Raw genomic sequence first — 19967 nt, 5'->3', positions numbered from 1 at the left:
ACTAAAATTTCAAGATAGAATTTATCATTAAATTAGTTTGCTCAAAATAATACTGTTGTCATTACTAGACTTCCACAAAATCAAAAGATTTCATTCCAGAAGAGATGAAATCTTTTGATTAAATCTTGACCACCTATAGTGTTTTATTATATCACTCCTTAAATTCAATCACATTCTATCATTCTTTCACTACTCTCTCTAGTCAAGTGTAAACTTGACCAACACTTGCCTCGTTAAAAAAAAAAAAAAACTTTCTTACCCCCCCTACTCTTTCTCCAGTCTACATATGGAAAACTTATTTTAACAACTTATACATGATATTCATGTTTTACCAAGCATTGAAAATGACATTCTTCTTTCAATCTGTCTTCCTCATAGCTGACACTCCAGTCCTGATATTATGTTTGTCATGATGATTTGTCATAATTAGTAATGGCAACTGTGTTCACAAATCTCACTTCTAGTACTTGTGTATCTTCAATTCAATATTAAAAATTAATGTATTCACAGCATTTGAGCAGGACAGAAAGGCAGAGAAAATGAGTTCGAAGTCAATTTAATATTGTAATCTATGCAAGGATTTAAAGTATAAAATTCAAACAGGAGAGGCTGTGTAATTCACTGCTCAAATTTGTAATGTCTGTCTTGTTATTTAACAAAAGAAGTGAAAGAGGAGAGGGATCATGAAGTGACAGTGGACAGACAGTTGATGTTCAGGAGATGCATTGCAAAATTGATGAAGACAATATGTTTATAAACAGATAACTATGCATTATTTATTCTTAATAAGAACATATACACACAGTTGAAAATATTTAATTAAAGATGGATTAATTACAACTATTTCGATTCAGGTATCATTGTCAGGTAAAACAGTGTGAAATCAAAAAAATTAAACAACAGTGAAGGTATATGGAAAATAGAATCTCTCCTTATGTAGTCACGAGACAGTGAGGTAAAAAATGATACTGTTAGGATCAGTTGAAGTGCGCATGCGTGTGATTATAAAAAAATAATAAAATAAAACCAATATAATGAAACAGTATAGTTCTTAGTAATAATTTGCCAGATTTTTGGCATAGAGAGTCCATCATTAAGGTTGAGATTTGGGCAATGCCAAAGTACTTTCTTTAAAAAGCTCATATTTATGGGAACATCTATTTTTTTATATTGATGCCATACATGAGAAGAGGTAGAGGGACTTATAAGAACATCAGTGCCATCTATGAGGTGCAGATAAGGACTGAGATAGAAGCTTACTGATGTTTTTTTTTTTTTTTTGAAGAATTGCAAGTTGTAGTTGCTTGGGAATACTTCTCAAGGAAGACTGTTCCAGAGGTGGACAGAATAAAAGATGATGAACAGAAGCAGATTCAGTGTGCTTGCAATTGCACAGTAAAGGGGTGCTAAACAGCTGCAACCAAAAGTGGAATGATGGTTGCCAATTAAATGGAGCAGTGACCAGATAATTGGCAACCAGTGAATAGACACAGTGCAGAAACACTGCACCTGTGAGATAGAAGTTAAAGTGAATCTGTAAGAGAGGGATCATCAACGAGCCTAATTTCTCACCTTTGGACAGCATCGAGGATTTTAAGAGAAGTTTTAGGTGCACCGCTCCAAACATACGAGCAGTATTCTAAACATGGATAGATTTTTATATAGTGAAGAGTTGGTTGGGTGTAAAATAGGCTAATGAAGGAAAGAGAATGCCAAGTTTCTTGGATGCTGAAGAGGCTATTGAGCAATGTACTTTTGTCAGGAAAGACTGGAGGTAAACTTTAGTCCAAGCAAAGAGATCTGTTGTCTGGTGATTTGTGAATTACTAAGAGTAAGGATAGGTGAGCTGGGATCTCTTTTGTGCAAGAAAAAGCAAGACTATGTTTTGGTGGCATTTTACATAACAAGGCTATCCTCACTCCCATTGGAGTATGCAGATTTTTAATTTTTAAGCCACTAGTTGCAGATGATGTCAGAGTACTGCATGGTTATACACAGGTAACCTAAAAATGTTTTGGTGGCATTTTACATAACAAGGCTATCCTCACTCCCATTGGAGTATATGCAGATTTCTAATTTTTAATTTTTAAGCCACTAGTTGCAGATGATGTCAGAGTACTGCATGGTTATACAGGTAACCCTCGTATAACGCAGATGTTAGGTTCCACAGAAATGCCGCATTAATCAGATCACATAGAAAAAGTAGGATTATGTTCCGAAATAGGCTTTTTTTTTAAATTATATAAACAACAATGACATATCCAACAAAAAATATTTTTATTTAATTGAGGTAATTCGTGTAAGTTAAGAAAAGATAAACTATGAAACAAAATACATAGTATACACTTATAAAAATACAAATTGTACATAAACTTCATTGCCCATAATGCATAAATGTTTTAGGCAAAAAAGAGAATATTTTAATCGTCATCACTGTCTTCAAAACAAACATTTTGTAGATGTTCTTTATTTACGAGTGGCCGGTCGTCATCATTACTTGAAATCTCTTGGACGTCATTTGTGTAATTCTCATTTCATACTTTGGCTGGTTTAGTTATCAAGAAGTCAGTAATAAGACTTTGCTTACCACTATGCTGCAATTTTTTAAGTTCATAATATGGAGCTAAACAAATATCCAATTGTCTCATGTATTTTCCAGAGTGCTCCATTGAGAGATCATTATCCATAAAATAACTTCCTAACTTTCTTGCCACGTCCAATCCTTCTGCTAATTTCTTTAAACTGCATTCTTTAATGGATTCATCACAATTAGAATCTTTGGCAGAACGTCCCCCACCATTTGGTTCGACATCATTTATTAATTGTACCAATTTCTCCTCATTTAAATCTATTTACCCATCAATTAATTCACTAATTTCATTTTCAACCATATCGCAAACACCCTGTAAGTGGCCATTACTATAAAAATAAATTTTTTACATAAAAAAAAAGCATTACATATTAATTATATATGTAACTCATCAGAAAATAAAGTGCACAGCTTGAGTTTAACAAACTTATGATTTTTAATGCGCTTTCCTGGCAGAAAATAAAGAAGATTTTCAACAATAAACACTTTATATGGTAAACAATTGACGTACATGCATGCTACAAGGTATTTCCCCTAATATAAATTTGCTACTTATAACTATGTGTGTGATATGGGCAGACGCAATTTAACGAAGATAAAATTTGATTTTTAAGTTGTGGGGTGAAAAATACTGTATATGAAAAGATAATGGGCTACTACAATTTGTAGACCACGTTATATCGAAACCGCGTTACACGAGGGTTATCTGTACTATAAATTAAAGATGAGAAGAAATTACATTCTTGGTTTAATCCTTTATCCAAGTGTTAGAAAACAAAATCTGCACCTGAACTATTTTCAGGACAGGGCAACTCATATATATTGAGGCTCATGACTTCACATCACTTACCTTAGTATCCCATAATGCAAAGCACATATCATTACAGAGATGTATAATGCTATGCATTATGGGAACAGTCACTACCCAGATCAGTTTCAACCTTTATTGAGGTCTCATCAGTGGGAGCCATACCCAGAGGTGGTACCAAGGTTGAAGTAATGCAGAGGTCATATTTCCATATACAAGTAGCTAAAAGGTGTCACACCTTATTATTAAAATACTCTGGATTAGAGATAATTGTTGGAAGTTTTTCCACTTGGTTATACTATAAATTAAAGATGCCAAGAAATTATATTCTTGGATAAAGGATTAAACCTGAACTATTATAACAAACAAAGTTTGCGCCTGAAGTATTTTCAGGACAAGGTAACTCGTATATTATGGGATACTAAGGCAAGTGATGTGAAATCATGAGCCTCTATATACGAGATGCTCTGTCCTGAAAATACTTCAGGTGGAAATTTTCTCTGCTAACAGTTAGATAAAGGATTAAACCAAGAATATAATTTCTTGACATCTTTAATTTATAGTATAACCAAATGGAAAAACTTCCAACAACTGCATTATTTGTGAAATGAGTAGAATGAGTGGAGAGTGCTATCATCTGCAAAGCTGAGATGGGATTAGTGGTTATTGTGAGCAGTTCATTTATATATGTTCAGGAGAAAGAGAGTAGGTGACAGTACAGAGCCTTGAGGCTCTTCGGCATTAGTAGTGAAGCTTGAAGAGAGGGAGCCATCTACTATGACTTACAGAGAATGACCAGAGAGAGAAAGCTGGCTACCAAATTACAGAGGGGGTGACAGGGAGACCAAAGGATGGCAATTTGTTAAGTAGGTTTTAATGCCACACATAGTCAAAAGTTTTGGAAATGTCAAGGGCAATGGCACAAGTTTCTCCAAACCTTTCCATGGTACATGTCTAGTGGTGGGCAATATAAGCTACAAAGTCAGCTGTGGATGGCAGAATCTGTGGCAGTTGCTGATTAATCCATGGGCCTCTAAGTAGTAAAGGAGTTGGATATTGATGACTTTTTCCGTTGTTCTGGAGAGGACAGAGGTAATGGCAAATGGTCGGTAGTTTAATTGTAGACTTCTATCACCTTTTTTTGGAATAGGATGAATATGAGATTGTTTACATGCATTCAGATAAGTACCAGATATGTATATTAAATTATAGAGACAATACAGGATGAGGGTTAGCTCTGCAGCACAATATGTGAGAACAATTGGGGAGATTGTTCTCAAACCATCAGGACCAGAAGACATTTTAGTATATAAAATATTGTTTGAATATATTTTTATAAAAATTATCTAAAATTACCTAAGTAGCAGACAATGTGATTGAAGTGGTCAATGAGAATTTTAATAACTATTTTGTTCTATTTCAAAATATTATTCTCTAATTTGAATGCACTACTTCAACTTGAACAGAAAATATGGTTCACCTATTACAGATTCCATTAGATTTCTGCTTTTTTGCAAAAATCCCATAGTTCTTATAGCTGCATAAAGCTTACCAATCTTAGTAATTTTTGCTATATTGTTATGGAACATATTATTTAACCTTGTAATTTATAAACATGATGAAATTACTATATATGTAAATTACATAAAGAAACTTCACATAATTCTTTCTTTCTCTTTCTTTTTTTTAAAAGAATCTTCATATAATTTATGAGTATAACAAGTTCATCAAGTTTACTTGCAATCATAAATATTCATTTCTGTCAGCAGTGCAAGGTAGAAACTGAGTTCCTTTACTAATTATTTTTTCCTCAGGAAAATATGTCACCTGGGCGATTAAACATTCTGCTGTTCCTTGAGATAAGCCTATAAATAAGCCAACCATATTAACTCATTTGAGTGCTATATCAAGTTCTCCTCCCCCATCACATACACTGGGAACTGACTGGGGTGCATGGTATTGTAAGGCAACATTAAAAAATAATTAAATTTGTAAAAAAAACTTATTTTATTAAGAAAAACCATTCTATTTATACATCAGTTCAATCCTTTTTTTTCTGAGATGTAAAGACTATGTAAATTTGGAAGAGGGGGAAGTGGGTTTACCATGTTGAACAATTTTTAATTTGACTTTGTATTCTCAGTTTGAAAAATGTGTTCCCAAAATATCTTTAACACTGTTTCCCATTGTTGAGAAGATTAAAATAAATGTCAATTAAATATATGAGTGGCGCTGCATGCCTATTTCAGTTGGGTGTGCTGTCGTGTGGCTTATGCAACCCACGCTACAAAATTCACGCCAATTTGACTGCATTTTTATCACTGTATGAAAGTTTGAAGAGTGTATAGTGCATCAGTGCTCATCTTAATTAGTTTGATGCAATTAATTGTAAGATAACTTTAATTTATCAATTTTAATCAGATCTGCATAGAGTGTTTGTTTTAAGATATATTCAAAAACAGTAATGAAGGAGAATGCTATATTTGATTGGTATATTTGAATTACTAAAAGGTGTAAATATGTAAACCATCATTAATAAGTCATGCGAGACTGGGAAATGTAAAGGAAAGAATAAGTGAGAGTAGAAATACTTTCATTAATGGCAAACAAATTATTAATAATTAACATTTTCGATATGCATATCCTATAAGTTGCTGTGTAGAACGAATAGCCTGTGATCCTATACAGTTTTTACATGAATAACTGAATTTATGATGGCCTAATTAAAAAAAAAAGAGCTAATAATGTTGATCATTATTAGCTTTTTTTTTTATTCATTTAGGTGTGGTAAAAATACATGTGGTTTGATGGAGCAGCAAATCATCTCATAAAATTTGTTTGCATGCCATGTACATTACTCTGGTTTATGTATATTTCGCTTCATTTTCTAAGACTTTCCTTGTTTACTAAGACTCAGTATCCATTTTACGCAATAATAGGATACATAATATCTGATCATTATCAGAATTACCCACACTTTTGGGAATCCCACATTCATTAGTTGTTTTATTATTTTTATTATTATTATTTTAGAGCCATCATTTGTATTTTGGCACTAAAATAATATCTGAAAACATACCCCAACTCAACATCACTGGAGTTAAAGATCAGTACTATCAACATAAGAAGCCTGAATGGCAAAGAAATAGAGCTAGCTGAGGAATTAAATAAGTATCAGATCGATATAATAGGGGTGACCAAAACAAAAAAGACAAAAACTGGTGAGATCTTTCTGAGTAATAAATACAAAATGTTATATTCAGGCAATGACAATCAAGGAAAAGAAGGAACAGCCATAGTATTCAACACTAAATACAACGCTAATCTTCTTAAATGGCAGGCAGTCTCAAGTAGAGTGATGTAGGCAGATATCAGAATGGGGAACTGGACAATGAGACTCACTTGTGTCTATGGTCCGACAGATGATTCTACTAAGGTAGAAGTGCAGGAATTTTTTGAGGCTTTGGAGAAAGCAATTGACACGATAAAAAAGGAAAAATTGGTCCTTGTTGGGGATCTAAATAGCAGAGTAGGAAATGATTGTCAGACATACAAAAATATTTTGAAAAAATTTGGAGAAAAGAGCAAAGCTAATAATAATGGCAAATACGTGTTGGATTTCTGCTAAGGACATGGACTGGTTATTACTAACACCATGTTCCAACATAAAAATGTGCACAAATTCACATGGAGAGAAGAGGCAAGGAATAAGAAAAGTCTCATTGACTATGTTATTGTCAATAGTGATGTTTTCTCCCTGGTGCAGGACACCAGAGTGTACAGAGGATTTGAAATTGGAAGTGATCACTATTTAGTCTTGAGCAGGATAAAATTGAATTTCATTTTGAAAAGCAGAACATTTAAGAAAGTTTTAAAGCAAATAAAAGTTGAGCAGCTCTCACATATGAACTGTAGATTAAAATACACAAAGGTTATTGAAGAAAAAATGAAAGTGTTTGAGAACAAAACCAAATCTTGGAGATTCAGTGGCAAGCTTTGAAGAAAATATTGATTGATTCAGCCAGAGAGGCATGTAGTGATGTTGTCTACAAGGATAGAAAACTCAGAACTCCATGGTGGACACAGGAAGTTAAAGATGCAGTGAAGGAAAAGAAGAAAGCATATCAAAAGTTCCTGGCAAATAAGTCAGCTTTTGCTCTTAGAGAATACAGATACAAATGTAAGAAAGCTAAACACTGTGTAAAACTAGCTAAACAAAAGTCATGGGAAGACTTTGGTAAGAACATAGAAAATAAATATCAAGAGGTTGGCAAGATATTCTGGAGGTTGTTGAAGAAGCTCAGAAATGGAGGAAAGAGTGTTGAAAAGGAATTAGAGATGATAAAGGTGACATGGAAATTGGAGAAAAAGATATCCTTAAAGTATAGAGTAATTACTTTGAAAAATTGCTAAATGCAGTGAAAGCACTGTAGTAAAAAACACTCAACAGGCATACATATCCATACTTGAAGTAGAAAAAGCCATCAAAGGCTTGAAATGTGGAAAGGCAGTAGGAACAGATGATATTAGACCAGAAAGGCTGAAGTATGGAGGTATAAAAGTCTCACAGTGGCTGCCCTGCGTAGCTCAGAAGGGCTGGACAGAGGCCGATTGATGGACAGATGGAAGAAAAGCTTGGTGAAGAACAAGCTGGATTCAGGCCAAATAGAGGCTGTCAGAATCAGATCTTCACTTTATGACAGATAGTTGAGAAATCATGGGAATATAACAAAGATCTGTATTTAAGTTTTGTAGATCTGGAAAAAGCATATGACAAGGTGCCAAGAGAGAAGCTATTCAATACGCTACAGTTATATGGTTTCATTATATCAAGCAATACTTAGTCTTTATTTGAGTTGTAAGTCAGCAGTTAGAATTGAAGGAAGTACAGGAAGGTGGTTTAATGTTAAATCTGGTGTGAGACAAGGATGTACATTATCCCCTCTGTTATTCATTATCTATATGGATGGAAATCACATTATGAAGGAAAGTGGTATTAAACCTGATATCAAAAATGGAGGTGTTAATGTCAGCTCTTTGCTTTATGCAGACGATGTTACACTTCTAAATACATCTGCTACAAGTCTGTAAGATTCCCTGACTAAATTGAATAACTGTTGTAATAGATATGGTATGAAGGTCAGCAATAACAAGACAAAGATAATGAAAATAGGCAGAAGCATTGAAAATGTCAACTGAGTTGTGAATGGAGAACCTGTGGAACAAGTAAAATATTTCAGCTACTTAGGCATGATTTTTAGTGAAGATGATAAATTAAATATGAAAATAGAAAACATAATCAACAAAGCTGGTATGGTAGGAAGTCAAATGAATAAATTTATATGGAATAAGAGAGAAATTAGTCAGAACACTAAATTAGCTGTGTACAAGACAGTGTTCAAAACCAGTTTTGAGAGTTGGGTCAGAAGTAAAACATTTGACCAAAGACTGCAGACATGAGAGTCCTGAGAAAGATTAGGGGCACGAACAGATGGCATCAATGGCAATATCATATTAAAAACGAGGATATTAGGAAAGACCTTGACATTGTGAGCATCCAGGAATGCATTAGCAGAGCTAATCTCAGGTGGTATGGTCACTTAAACAGGATGGACGAGGAAAGATTAGCAAACCAAGTGTTCTCTGCCAGGTTGACAAGAAAAAGACCCAGAAGATCAAGGTATAAGTGGATTGATATGGTAAAAAGTGCCTTAAATGATAGAAATGTAAGATCTGATAATGTTGGAGTCTTGATAAGTAACGGACTGATTTGGAGGAAAATTGTAGATAGGAAGTTAGTAATGATGTAAATTTTTCATGTAGTACTATCATATCCTGCACACCTGGTACATGGCAGGAATTTGATGATGATTTTAGTGCCAGTATCTCTTCTGTCTTATCAGTAATATACATATCACATATGTTAGTATTTTGTTGTAGATGAACAATTTTTTATAATACACAGAAATATTCATTTTTATCCTGGAATAGATAAATTTTTACTATATCTGTTGTTTCTGAAGACTAGAATAAAAATGTCCCTATACCATTATTAAAATGCTTTCCAACCTCAACAGATGCTATACTGCACAAGCAAAAAAAAAAGAAAAAAAAAGTAGCTTTGTTTATCATGAAATACAGTAAAGAGACATTTAACATCTATGTTATTTAGGAACAATTCGTGTAATCAGAGACAATTTGAACGTTACACTTAATGGAAAAACACTCTGCTTCCACAGATTATGCTGCATGCATGTGTCAGTTCACACTTTACTCGCACAAAACAGATGAAACTCAGAAAACAAAAACAGAAACTCATGACAAATGACAACATTCAATTGGATCGGTAACCAATCACAGCCACTGCAGTTGTAGTCAAGGGTGAAGGCGTTGGAGAGATTGGTGAGGAATAGAATATAAAAATTGGCTTGATGGACATAGCATTCTTTATGATGGTCAGCATGGAATTATAAAGGTCGGTTCTTATTTTAGCAATTTACTTGCATTCTGTGATAAGGTAATGAGCATGTTAGATAAGGGAGAATTACATATAGTGATATTCTTGGACTCTGCAAAAAGCATAAGATAGATTACCACATGATAAGTTGGTGTATGTTGCAGAGGATGGGAATAGCTAGTATGTTGATTAGATGGATTGGCGACTTGTTCTGTGAATGATGGAACAGTTTCTCAAAAAAAAATAGGGTAACTAGTGGCATGCCACAGTGTTTTCTGTTCTAGTGTACCTGCTGTTTAATTTGTTTGTAAATGATTTATCATGTGCATTGACTTGGGATCTTCAGCTGTTGCTGATGATGCAGAGTTGAGGAGAATTATAAGTAGCACCGCTGATGTTAATTCGCTCCAGGAAGATTCTGAATAGTCTTTTCACTTGGACAAACAAGTGGTATTATAGTTTTAATGTTAATAAGCGCAAGATGATGTGTTTTGGAGCGCGGAAATATAAGGCTTGGTACTATATTGATGGTTCTGTACTGCAGGAAGTGGATGAGGTTCAATATTTGGTAGTAATGGTTGACAGTTGACTGAAGTTTCGAGGACATATTGGAAGTGTTGCAAAGACTGCACATTGCAGTGCCACTATGATAAGACATACACTAACATATAAAGAGGTAGTTGTGCTACTGTATATAACACTGATCAAACCACACTTGGACTTTGCACTTAGATCTGATCAACTGATTTTCATTGTGATGTGGAAACACTGGAGAGGGAGAGGAACATTTCTCTTCATATATTATCTACTCCATCTGCTTTTCCATATTTCAGATTTTTAATGAATTTATTCACCTCAAGTACTGATATGTACTCCTGATTGCCTCCCTCTTGAATACTTTCTACTTCTATTCTGTCACTTTTTTAAAAAAATTCATTTAACAGTTATTCAAAGTTGAATGACTTGGTGCTGAATCTTTTCAAGTGTTTCCTCATATCCAAAGAACCAGTTCAGTTCAGTCTTATCACAGCCTTGTGAAAAGAGAACACCACCTCATTGCAAGGTGGTGTTCTCTTCAATAGTGCAGTTATCTAACATGATGACTTATCTTAGCAATGTGGGCCCCTAAACTCTTTGTCTGCTAAAATCCCCTAAGTCTCTGGCTTCCATGACTACTTGCAAATTCTCATTAATATAATAACCTTTCTGCAATGTCCTCAGTGCAAAATGCATAACTTTACATTTGACAACATTAAATCAAGATCCTTTTTCATCTGCCCATAGAACCCAGTCTATTCAAATCAGCCTTCAGGGATTTTGTTTCAGCTATGTCCCTTATCATTCTCTTCAACTTTATATTGGGAGCAATTGTGTTGTAAACATTACCACACAGATCACTTACAATATTATTAATATGCACAAGTTAAACAGCACTGGTAATGGTCCAAGAATAGAATCATTACTAATGTTATTTTTCCTGTAATGTACTCCAATGCAGTGGTGCACCCCCCCCCAAAAAGAAAAAGAAAAAAAAAAAACACTAGAAAATTTTCCAAAAATCTTTTCCTAATTAAAATTCATTTTTTTTATTTATGTTATGTCTTGTCTTCTATTTCTATACTACTTATGAATTAGCGATCACTGAAGATGCTCAGTTGTGGGTTGTATGCAATGCATAGTGTGTGTGTTCTCAAATTGTCTACTCAATGCACCCCCCCCCCAAAGATTAAATCCTGAGTGTGCTACTGCTCCAATGCATCCTCCACCTCTCAGACTCTGAACCTCTACATTTTGAAACCCAGTCACCCACTCTTTCATCTGTCACAAGTAGATTTTGAATACTCATCTATTTGAGTTTCAGTGCAGAATCCTGTCTGATGCCTCAGTAAAATCCGAAAGAATAAAGAGAATGGTCATACCATTACACTTCTGGATTACTGTAATCCCATTTTTGAGAGATTCTCAGATGCCATTACCAATAATATTCTGGTAACATACGGCAATTCCACCACATGCTGCTTAATTAAGGTAGTTATCCTTGATAACTATAAATTCTTTTTCCCTCCTTCCAATCCATTTCTGTGATTAAAATCACCCATAATAGTCCTTCCTGTATCCATAAGATTTATCCATCTATACAGTTCCCAGTTCTTTTTCAGAGAAACCATGTGTGCAATAACATCCAATTACATATTTGTCCTATTATCTTCTCACACCAAACAGCCTCAAGCCTATGGCATCTCTTAGTCATACTACCACTATTATCTGAGATTTATACTTTGGGTAAGTTTAATTCCTCTATATTCATTAGCAATAGCATCCCAACCTTTCTGTCCCATTTGAATCACACTGTACCTCTCAGAGGGATAGATAGAATTTATTCTGTTAACCATGTATTAGTTATTGACAACTTTTGACTCCCTTTGCATTTACACATGTTAAGAACTCCTCACCTTTATTACTGATGCTTGAACATTAATGAATATGCAGGATGGTCAAACACCAGCTGACAGGTATAAAAGAGTCCAAATTTTGATTCCTCAACCAAAACCAAATCTACTCTTGCATTCAACATTCTCTTATCCTCAAACAAAACTACTCCTACCTTTCTTGTGATCATCCTCACCATAAAATCACTCTCTTTCTCTGTGTCATTATAAACACAATTTGAACTCTCTCCTTAGTGTTTATTTGGATGTGTTACATCCAAGCAATCACCTTACACATGTACTTTCCTTGACTATTTATATTCACTCATTCATTGGACAATTTTTCCATACACCTCATCCAATCTTTCCACCATCAAAATTACATGATACTACACACCATTTCTCCAATACAGCCTGGGCACTGAATCATTTGCATTCACAATTCTCTCTCAGTTCACTTATGTTATGCCTTTCCAAATCTCAATTCTTTTGTTTTACTTTTTCCTCATTCAACAACTCTTTTATATTCTCTCATAGCATACTTATCACCTTTCAAATCATTCAATTCCAACCAACAATCATATCTTCTACTTGCCTGCATATAGCTGTAAAATCTTTCATGATATGTGACTGTGTAACTTATCATGTTCGTTTTTATGGGTTTTTTTGTTTAGGAGAATATATTTGGAATAATGTTAAATTTTTTGACTGAAATAATCTTTTCTGTAATAATATTGTATTGAACCTTTATTAACATAATGTGGCACATGACATAATCATGTAAGGCTATTAAGTAATGTTAAATCAGTAAGTCTAATGCTAAGGTTAGTGAAAAAATTCTGAGAATTGCCATGGATGGAAACTTCCAAAGACACACCAAAGATGACATTATCATATCCAAAGGCCAATATGTGACAATTGTTATGGATAGAGAATTCCAAAGACATATGAAGAATGACGTCAGCATGTTCGAAGGTCAACACATGACCATTTTCAAACATTTTCGAAACATATATAGCCCTCATCCCCCATTATGCATGCGAGCAAGAGGTCAGGGCCTATATAAGGCAAGTCATGAGAAGGAATTTTGTCTTAAGATTTTCTAAGCTTTCTCTTATCTGAGTCCCCATCATGCTAAGTGTGCTGTCGGAAGTCTAAAGAAAAGTGTTGTGGGGTTCCGGGTGTTCTACCTGGATTGCCACTATGTGAGAAATATTGTGTCAAGTTGCTGTGAAAGGAAGGAGCTGTACATCGCTGCCATGTTCAGCGTCCTATAAGGCAATGTATAGTCAACAACTTGGACAAGGAAGAAATTTAGTGGGAAAACCAGAATGAGTCGGTAAGCAGAAAGAAAGAAAAGCAGAAGACTTACGAGTGAACAAAAGGTTAATGTGAAAGACAGTATGCTAAACAAGAATTGTAAGTAGTTATAATACTGAACAAGAATGTATGTCGAGTGTCTATGTTAACAAGATAATTTATATTAATGTTGAATTAGGCTTAAACAAAGTATGCCTTGTATTCATTTAATGTTATGCTAGATTGTGAATTAACTTAAAACTAAGGTTAGATTAGAAAGAACTGAGACTAGCAAGAGAATTGTAATGACTTCATACATATATGTGAATCATTCTGTAATTATTTCCTTTTGACTTAATTAAATGGTTTGTGAACAACACATTGGACTGATTCTGTCAATACACTATCTTAAATTCAAACCTGCATAAGATAGAAGTTTATGATTTATATTTAAGCCACAACTAGTTTAAAGTAAGGAGATATATACAAGATAATATATATTAATGTTGAATTAGGCTTAAACAAAGTATGCCTTGTATTCATTTAATGTTATGCTAGATTGTGAATTAACTTAAAACTAAGGTTAGATTAGAAAGAACTGAGACTAGCAAGAGAATTGTAATGACTTCATACATATATGTGAATCATTCTGTAATTATTTCCTTTTGACTTAATTAAATGGTTTGTGAACAACACATTGGACTGATTCTGTCAATACACTATCTTAAATTCAAACCTGCATAAGATAGAAGTTTATGATTTATATTTAAGCCACAACTAGTTTAAAGTAAGGAGATATATATATATATAAGCAGGGAATATAAACGATATCTGCTTTGTCTTTGATTTAAGATCTTATAATCTCGCACTCAACATATAGTCTAACTGGTGCAGTCATAAAACAAATAAATCTGTTAAACTATAGAGTAGGGGGTGGCCACAATGTGGCTTGCGAGCCACATGTGGCTCTCCACACACTACCAGGAAAAATAAACAAAAAGAGAAGAGGAGACAAAAAAAGAGGAACAAAATAATAATAAAAAAAAAAAGATGAGGGAGAGAAAAACAGGGCTGATAAAGAGTACTGCAATAAAAAGATTTAATTCGAAATGCATTAAATGAAGTTTACTTTGAACAATTAGAATAATTTAAAGTCAAAAAACAATGATTTTAGTTATTTATTTACTAGTAGAGGCATTCCTTGTATCCATTTTCTTAGTAAGCTCCTTACAATTAGGTGTGTAATTAGTCAAAGCAGTTCTCACAAGCTTGTTTATTCATTTAAATCATTTAAAACAGATCTATATTTAGATTTAATAAATTGTAACCAACGTGTTGTGGCAGGCAGCATAGCTTCGGCATCCCCACCTCGCCATGCACACACTCACTGACTTCCATACCATCACATCGGTCAAAGGTTGTGGCTCTTCTTAGTCTTACCGGAATTATTTTGGCTCCAAAGGGGCACACTCCCTTTTGGAGCCTAGTTGGCCACTCCTGCTATAGAGTGTGAGAAATAAGATATAGTAGAAATACATATATGGTGGCAGCCAACCATTCCCAAATATTAAGCAAAGAAATTAAAGACAAAGCAGGGTAGTAGAAGTACATAATAGATGATAGAACGTATATAATATAACAAATGGCACAGTCAGTCTATATTATTACAAATGACGCAATCCACTACATTATTACATAGCATGTCATGTTGTGAATCTTCATACCTGGAAAACACACTTTTGTTGCTCGTTTATTTTATCAAGAACCATCTTAAATATGGAATCACAGTATATCACCATATCCTTTTTTTAATTTTTTTCTGCCTTTTTTTTCTTTACTTGGCATACAGTTTTTTTTTTCTCTGCTACTTACCAGTGCTTTTTCAATCTCTCCCATTCCTGTCTATTTCTAGTGCCAGATACTTCTTTTTCATACAATCTGCACTTCCATGTTTAGATAGATTCTTTCTTAAGGACTTACTACCAGAGACATCAGCTCACTTGATCCCTCATTGAAATTATGATTATCACTATTCACATTCACAGTGAATATATTACAGTATCATACAAAATTATTTCATGTAAATAAATAATGACAAAATTGACAAAGGATGTTTATGTAAATTAATAACAGACTAAATTTCCAGAGTTGGAAGGATAAATGAGACTAGGAGTAAGTGGGAACTGCATAAAAGAAAGTGTTAACTAGTTTACATGTGATGCCATATGGTCACTCCCACATCTCATTGGACTTTGGGAGTGAGGCTTTCAGCTAGAAGAAGTGGTAGGGTTGCAGATGCCCTTTCCACAAAGAGTCAGTAGGACAACCACAAACATCCATGCCTCTGCCAGGATTTGAACCAAGAGCCTCATGGCTGGAGAGCAGATATGCTAACCACTCAGCAACTAGGCCAGCAAGAAAATGTTGAAGAAGCAATATTAGGAGAAATGTGATGAGGAAGCTCATCAGTAGTGCAAAAATCAAGCTAGAAGAGTGAACAACATAATATGAAGAGCAAAAACAGTGATGAACCCAAAGAAAAGAAGAATAAAAATCATGTGGATCATCCCATTTGGCACTGATATAGTGCAAAGGATATGAGGCCAAGGGTAACTATATGAAGGACATTATGCAGCAAAGGAGACTTGGATAAGGTTTCGGTCTGAATATCACAAGAAGAGCTGACATCTATAGCATATTTATCAGAACTGGCTAAGAAGAAATCAAGGGTGTTGAGTGGAGAGGATTACTGGCTATTCTGATAGACAGATGGGCAAATTGTAACAGACAGTTACTGACAGTCAATATCCAAGCATCTCTGCCAGATTGATCAATGGAACTGGAGAAGGAAAGCTATTTTGAGTTGAATACATTGACATCCCATGAAAGATGACCTCTCCATTTGGGTATTTGGACCACAGATGATTAAGCTTCTCAGAGAGATATGGAAAATAGTCAGAGCGGTTGTAAGAATTTGGAGAGAATGGGCAAAGAAATTTTGAGTCACAGCAGATCATAAAGAGATTCAAGGATTGTCATTCAGCGGCAGAGAATGTCAGAATTCCCAAATGCTCGGGGTCTACCTTATATCAGAAGCAATTATGCAGAATGTAGTTAGGAAAGTTGAAGTGGACAGTAGAAGTTGTGGCTGCCATGTTAAGGTCATGCCAAGTATAGTGGTGTAATGATATTGCATTTAAATTTCTGTTGAGACCATGAAATATTGATGAATGAATAAAAATATTATTATTATTATTCAGGCCTCCATGAAGTCAAGAGACTCATCGTGGGAGGTCCTACCTAGGAAACACAAAGTCTGTCATACCACTCCCTGAACAAATTTACCATTCTTGCTCTCACCACTTATTAGGCAATGCATTCCATGATTCCACCATCCTCCAAGCAAAGAAATCACTCCTCACCCTCTTGCTCAAATCTTCCTTTCATAACTTCCAAGGATGGCCCCTTGTCATCACTCCTTCCTGCTGCTCTACCAAGTGAAAGAACTCCCCAGTGTCCACCCTGTAACTGCCTCTCAACAGCTTAAAAGTCTCGATCATATCACCTCTCCTCCTATCCACCAAACTCTGCAGTCCACATTCCCTCAGCCGATCCTTATAATTAACATTGTACAGTCCTGAAACCATCTTTGTTATCCACCTCTGCACCCTTTCCACAGTTAATTTATCCCTTTCAAATCCTGGGGACCAAATTTGAGAACAATAGTCTAAGTGTGGTCTGCTCAGGGTCTTATACAACGATATGAAAACTCTTCTATCTCTGCAGGTCAGCGTCCTTCTCAGTATTGCAGCAATACTATGGGTTACTTTCACCAGCTTTGCAATATGCCCCCCTGAATTTCAGTTTTTTATCAATTATCACATCCAGATGTCTCGTCTCCCTTACTTCCTCCAGTACAGCTCTTCCAATCGAGGATGCAGCCTCCCGTCGATGTATCCCAAACTTCAAGCCTTTACATTTTGCTGCATTAAACCGACCCTCCCCCCATTCATTTTCCCATCTGTCTAGTTTATTCAAATCCTCTTGCAGGGCTGCCACATCTGCACTATTACTAATACCCCTTCCCAGCTTCACGTTATCTGCAAACAACTGAATATCCCCTTGCAATCCATTGACAATGTCATAGATATAAAGGTTAAACAACACGGGTCCCAGTACTGAAGCCCTGTGGAATCCCACTTGTAACCTTCTGCTTCCTTGATATTGCACCACCATACACAATTCTCTGATACTTATCAAACAGCCAATCCTGAATCCAGTTGACTAACCTGACATCTAAACCCGTGTGCTGTAACTTAAATATCAGCTTATCATGTGGCACTCTGTTAAATGCTTTGCAAAATCCAAAAAAAAAAAAAAAATGGCAGTGTATGCCTTTCCTCATGAACTACTCTTGTCACTTTATTATAAAAGGCAATCATATTACTTCAGCAAGAGCCACTTAACAAATCCATGTTTATTCTCACAGATAACATTACCCTCATCTGCCCAACGCTGTATATATAGGCCCTCACTAATTTCTCCAAGATCTTAACAGCTACTGATGACACACAAACTGGCCTATAATTAGACACTTCCAGTCTTCTACCACCCTTATGCAATGGCACTATCTTATCTTCCTTCCATTCTTTGGGTACCTTTCTTGTAGCCAGACTTTCATTGAAAAGCCAGGTCAACGGAGCTGTCAGTTCTTTAGCACATTCTCTCAAAACACGTATTAAAACACCATCCAGTCCCACACCTTTAATGACATCTAGAGTACTCAGTATTTGGAACACACTCTCCTCTTGCACCTCTAAACCTCAAACCTACCCTATCTCTCTCTCTCTAGTATTAAAACTTACTTCTCCAGGATGAAACACTCAAATTTGTTCCAATACTCCAATGTATTCCCATTTTTATCCCACAATGTCATTCTTCCACAATCCTTTCTCCTCCTACTGGCCACATAGCTAAAAAATGCCCTAGGATTTTCTTTGGATCTTAGTGTCAATGTTTTCTCATATTCCAGTTTTCCTTCTTCACTATACTAGTCGCTCCTCTGGTTTGAGTCATATTCTTCATTCATCTGCTCTCCACTCCTCTCTTTATATCTCTTCCATAAAATCTTTTCACCCGCAGTTCCTGTTTCATATTGTTTGTCTGTCATCCACTTTACACCAAAATTTCCTAAGTACTAACGATATCCTGGCCTTCCAATTCCTCCATGGAACTGCCCCAAGTTGATATCTAAGACTATTATAATCACCCGCTTTATATGTTCCCTTTTCTTTGATGCTCCTGCATGTCTATTCATCTTCCAAGTCAAAACCACATGGTCATTCTCTTTAACTTGAGAGATGTCATCTCAGTTATTATCAGCTCTTCTGATGCTATGACCAAATCCAAAACCCTTGAACCTCTTGTTCCCTCTATTACATGTTGCCTAAGACATTTGTTCATCAAGAATTCTAAAAATTCCATTCCCTTATTACATGCATTTTCCTCTTCCCAGCTTATACTGCTGTGGTTAAAATCTCCCATAACAATCATTCTTCTTGCACTTGCCAAGCTCAATTGCCTAAACATCTCCTGCTCCACACCATCTGTGTTCCTTGGCTTGTAGCAATGCCCCACTAAATATCCTGTCTTGCTCACCTCTACCTCATACCATATGTTTTCATAAGCAGTACTCAACCACCATGTTTTCTCCTCTTATCCTGCCAAAAAAATGCTGTACCCTGCTACTTCTATTCCTGTTATTATATCGTCTTTGGTCAGGCTGATGCTATCAGCACCACGAATTCATCTCCTTTATTCCCGATACTCCTGGCATTAGTATAAAGCATAAAAATGTGATTGCTTCTATATCTATCATTATTCCCTCCAGACCCCCACTGGACTCAGTGTTACCTGATGTCATTCCCCCCCTTCCCCCAAACACCCATTCCCACAAGAGGCCACCCCTGCTACCATCCACCCTGAGAATTCTAGTATCCCTGCATTAACACACCGACTCGTTCAGAAAACAGCAATCTCTCCAGATGTCTACGTCCTTCCTCATTCAAATGCAATTCCTTTTTGTCCTGAAATACCCTCCAAGCATCCACATATTCCAAACCTCTTTCTGACACATTTTGGCTATTATGCTATTCATTATTACTGCTCTTCTGCTCAGCTCATCATTACCATACCTGGGTAACACACTATCTTTTTTCTCTGCATTTTCTTTTGTACAACCTCAAGCATAAACTTCAGATCTCTCGCCACCTGATTTACACTGCCTATTAAGTCATTCGTGCCCACCATCACAATCATTTCATCCACCCTTTCACACCACTTAATTGCCATAGCCACACTTTCTATCGTTCCTCTAGGCAAACA

General features: G+C 35.5%; 1 protein-coding gene across 3 annotated transcripts in view; it reads right to left on the bottom strand.

The window, feature by feature from the left end:
* shop (sulfite oxidase) overlaps window positions 1–19967 on the bottom strand; it is a 151657-nt gene that overhangs the window by 62375 nt on the left and 69315 nt on the right. The window contains exon 2 of one of the 3 annotated variants that reach the window (XM_090392514.1): window positions 5136–5263. The exons of the other annotated variants lie outside the window; for them this stretch is intronic. Within the exon in view, the coding sequence (XP_090248640.1) occupies window positions 5136–5145 (10 nt within the window). The 5' untranslated portion in view covers window positions 5146–5263. The remainder of the gene's footprint in view (window positions 1–5135; window positions 5264–19967) is intronic. 3 annotated transcript variants of the gene reach the window in all.

This window comes from Typopeltis vanoorti, chromosome 5 (assembly GCF_054136105.1).
Source record: "Typopeltis vanoorti isolate ZY-2024b chromosome 5, IOZ_Tvanoo_1.0, whole genome shotgun sequence".
Lineage (NCBI taxonomy): Eukaryota > Metazoa > Arthropoda > Arachnida > Uropygi > Thelyphonidae > Typopeltis > Typopeltis vanoorti.
Note: the sequence above shows the minus strand (reverse complement) of the source record. Positions and strands in the feature narration are given on the sequence as shown.